At 44.9% G+C, this 4,259-nt stretch overlaps 1 protein-coding gene across 1 annotated transcript; it reads left to right on the top strand.

Moving 5' to 3' along the window:
* Positions 1-589: 589 nt before the first annotated feature.
* Positions 590-4,259, top strand: LOC115755513 (LRR receptor-like serine/threonine-protein kinase GSO1). Its single transcript, XM_030694950.2, has 2 exons — positions 590-3,363; positions 3,661-4,259. The coding sequence occupies exons 1-2, from the start codon at positions 813-815 to the stop codon at positions 3,966-3,968; spliced, it is 2,859 nt and encodes a 952-aa protein (XP_030550810.1). The 5' UTR covers positions 590-812; the 3' UTR covers positions 3,969-4,259.

The raw sequence follows: 4,259 nt of genomic DNA, 5'->3' as shown, positions 1-4,259 counted from the left end.
GGCCGTTACCGTAATGATGAAAGATGTGATTCCAAAGTCACGTGAATGATACACGGCAAATCTTACAAGTCCTACTAATGGAATTTGCGGTCACTATAAGTTAACAATATTAAAATGTTCAATCGGGGGAGTCCATTGGATGAATTGTAAAAGTTTAAGAACCAAATCGAAAGAAAAGTTAGGAAATTATACTAAACGAGGAAAGAATGCTCAGGAACCATTGATATCACTCGTTATCAGGAATTGTCGAGTGGTCGGAGTTTGGAGGGCCGGAGCCGGCGGCCTGCAATTTGCCCCGGTGAACAAAGACGAGAGAGACGTGTGGGGGACGAAGAGGAGAGAGGGTCGACAGTGGGGTCCACGAGGAGGGACCCATCAGTGCCGCTTGACTGGCCAAAGTTCATAAAGTGGGTCGTCGGCGAAGTGCGTTTTACGGTGGGGAGTCAAAACAAAGCGAAGAAGAAGAAGAGCTGTTCTCAGTCAAAGTCTCTCTTCCGCAGCATGAGTCAACTCCACCTTCCCAAACCCAAAACCTACGCCATTAAAGCGCCTCTCTCTCTCTCTCTCTCTCTCATCCTTTTCTTCTGTTTTCTCGTTCCTGATAGGCTTCCATTTTCTTGTTCTTGACCCCACTCTCTCTCTTTCCCTGCTCCTTCTTCCGCATCATCTTCTCCTTTTCCCACTATCTGTATCGGATATTGGGGGTGTTGTGGCTCTCTCTTTATATACATGCTCTTGGGTTTTTCGATTCTAGCTGCGGACATCTCTAATACGCCATTCTGGCTTTTACCATAACGGAAAGAAGCCGAAAGATGGGCCGGTGCACACCTAGCAATCCTTTGCTCGTCCCGCTCTTGTTCTTCTTCTCCTCCTCCTTCTACCCTTTGGCCTTCTCTAAGCTGTCTTCAACTCAAGCAGCAGTTATGATCGATCTCTCCCAGAGAATCCCGACTTCTGACTTGCCGGGGAACAGCACCGCAGAGCCCGACCCGTGTAATTGGAAATGGGTCACGTGCAGCCCGGATAACTCCTCCGTGATCACGCTCTCTCTCTCTGGGCTCGCTCTCAATTCCTCCAGTTTTTTGCCTGCGATTTGCCAGATTGGTTCTTTGCAGGTTCTTGATCTGTCCCACAACCAGTTGGACTCAATTCCTGATGAGTTCATCACTTCTTGTGGGCAAATTGGTGGGCTCCAGCGGTTGAACTTCAGCAGGAATGCGTTGGTAGGTCCTTTGCCTTCTTTTACTGGTTTTCCTGGGTTGGAGTTCTTGGACTTGTCTTATAATCATATGAGGGGAAGCATTGGCTCAGAATTAGATGGGTTAGTCAAGTTGAGGAGTTTGAATCTTAGTTTTAATATGTTCAATGGGTTAGTTCCAGTTAACCTGTCCATGGTTTTGGAGGAGCTTGAGCTTTCGGTGAATGAATTCGACGGTGAAATCCCTGAGGGACTCGCAGCTTATCAGAATTTGACCCTGGTCGATCTTAGCCAGAACCGTCTTTCAGGCTTTATCCCTGACAGACTAGGGCAGCTCCCAAAGTTGGAAGTGCTGATTCTGTCTTCCAATGATCTCCGTGGGAAAATCCCGGATAGTCTAGCTAATTTGAAAACACTTTCCCGTTTCTCTGCAAACCAAAATAACTTCAGCGGCCCAATTCCCAGTGAGTTAACGAGGTTTCTCAAAAGTTTGGATCTTAGCTACAATAAGCTGAGTGGGTCTATTCCGCCTGACCTTTTGTCCCAGCCAAATTTGCAGTATGTGGATTTGTCTTACAATCGGTTGGAGGGGCCGATACCTAACAATCTGTCATCTAACATGCTCAGGTTGAGACTGGGTAGCAATTTGCTTAATGGTACGATTCCTTCTGATTCGTTGGGAAGCCTCGAGAAATTGACTTACTTAGAACTGGAAAATAATAGCTTGACAGGATCAGTCCCTGCTGAACTGGGCAAATGCCGGAGTTTGGCCCTATTGAATTTGGCGCAGAATAAACTGACTGGTCCCTTACCACCAGAGTTGGGGAATCTCAGCAGTGTTCAAGTCATGAAGCTTCAGTTAAACAAGATTGACGGGAGCATCCCAGGCCAAATTACGCAGTTAGCGAGTTTAGCGCAGTTGAATATCAGCTGGAACCTCCTGAGTGGTTCCATTCCATCTTCCCTTCCAAACTTGCAGAACCTTACTGTCTTGAATTTGCAGCACAACAGTCTGAGTGGCTCAATACCCATTGGAATTCAGAGATTAGACGTTTTGTTGGAACTCCAGCTGGGTAAAAATCAACTTAGTGGGCGTATACCAACCATGCCACTGAGTTTGCAGATTGTTCTAAACCTCAGTAATAATCTTTTTGATGGGGATATCCCGGCTACTTTTTCTCAGCTAAACAACCTAGAGATTTTGGATCTCTCAGACAACCAGTTTTCAGGTTCCGTTCCCAATTCATTTACTCTGATGGCAGCCCTCACACAGATAATACTTTCCAATAACAACCTGTCGGGTGTTATTCCGAATTTTAGGCAAATGGTCAAAGTGGAACATAGTGGAAACAAAAACCTCATTAATGGGACAGCACCGAGCCCTCCAGCACCGAGCCCTCCGTCACCGAAAAGAAACTCTGTTGCTGTGCCAGTTCTTACTGCACTGGCATCTGCTGTTTTTGCTGTGTTGTTCGTTTCAGTGGTTGTTGTGTCAGTATCAAAACGCTTTTACCGCATTAACGACGAGCATGTGCAATTAGGCGAGAACCTTCCTCTTCCTAAAGTCATCGATAGTGGCTTGTTGACTTCAAATGGCATCCACAGATCAAGTATAGACTTCACCAAAGCCATGGAAGAAGTTTCCGATCCAACGAAAATCGTTTTGAAGACCAGGTTTTCAACCTACTACAAAGCAACCATGCCATCTGGAACAAGCTACTACATCAAGAAGCTTAACTGGAGTGACAAGATATTCCAATTGGGTAGCCACGACAAGTTTGGACAGGAGCTAGAAGTCCTGGGAAAGTTAAACAACTCGAATGTCATGACCCCTTTAGCCTATGTCTTGACTCTTGATAGTGGGTATCTCTTTTACGAGTACGCGCAAAAGGGTACCCTCTTTGACGTTTTGCATGACAGCTCAAACGAATTGGATTGGGCGAGCCGTTACAGTATTGCAGTTGGAGTGGCTCAGGGTCTTGTGTTTCTGCATGATTATTCCTCCGGTCCAATTCTCCTGCTTGACCTCTCGAGTAGGAGCATTCTGCTCAAGTCCTTGAAGGAACCTCAGGTGGGAGATATTGAGCTCTGTAAGGTAATCGATCCATCAAAGAGCACAGGCAGTCTCTCTACTGTTGCAGGATCTATTGGCTACATACCTCCAGGTGATTTACTCTGAATTTTGCTTGTTTCTTTAAACATTACTTTCATGAATCAGCAATTTGTTATTCCTTCTCAAGGTGACTGCCTTTTCTTTATAAAGTTACACACCATTAAGAATAATCAAAAGAAAATAGTTGACATCTTTTTTTTTTCCTCTACTGTGCTGGATTTGCTTGATTGTGTTCATCAAGCTATTCTCATCGATAGTTCATCCATTTGTTAATCTGATTCATGCCATGCCATGGTTGCCTTTTGGCCTCGAGACTAACCATTAGTTGTTCTCATCTGGTGGCTCGCAGAGTATGCTTACACAATGAGAATAACAATGGCCGGGAATGTGTATAGCTTCGGGGTTGTGCTGCTGGAACTGCTCACTGGGAAGCCAGCATGTAGCCAGGGAAATGAGTTAACGAAGTGGGTGTCGACCAACAGTTTGAAGCAAGATAAGTGGGACCACATCCTTGATTTTAGTGTGAGTAGAACATCCCTCACCGTGAGGAGCCAGATGCTTGCAGTTCTAAGAGTTGCTCTGGCATGTGTCGGCACATCTCCTGATTCAAGGCCGAAAATGAAGAGTGTACTCCGCATGCTTCTCAATGCAAGGTAAATACTTGTCTAGTTAATACATTACTGCTTGTGTAAACGAGGCGACCAAAAGAAGCGTGGTCTTTTGCTCTCATTTTTGTTGTAAACCAATAAGTTCTGTCCTGTGTGATAAGGTTTGTAATAGAGAAGAATTAGATGGAATTATGGTTTCTCCTGCAGCTATATACCTGGTTTGAAGTAAACCTGTCGTCGTGTAAAAAGTTTTAGGGTGTTCTCATGGAAGACAAGGCAAAATTTTGGTGTTGTAATTGATGATATTTACAGTGATTTTAGCCTTCTTCAGCCTTCTCTA

The sequence above is a fragment of the Rhodamnia argentea genome, chromosome 2 (genome assembly GCF_020921035.1).
Source record: "Rhodamnia argentea isolate NSW1041297 chromosome 2, ASM2092103v1, whole genome shotgun sequence".
NCBI classification, from domain to species: domain Eukaryota; kingdom Viridiplantae; phylum Streptophyta; class Magnoliopsida; order Myrtales; family Myrtaceae; genus Rhodamnia; species Rhodamnia argentea.
This window is presented reverse-complemented; position numbering and strand designations above follow the sequence as displayed.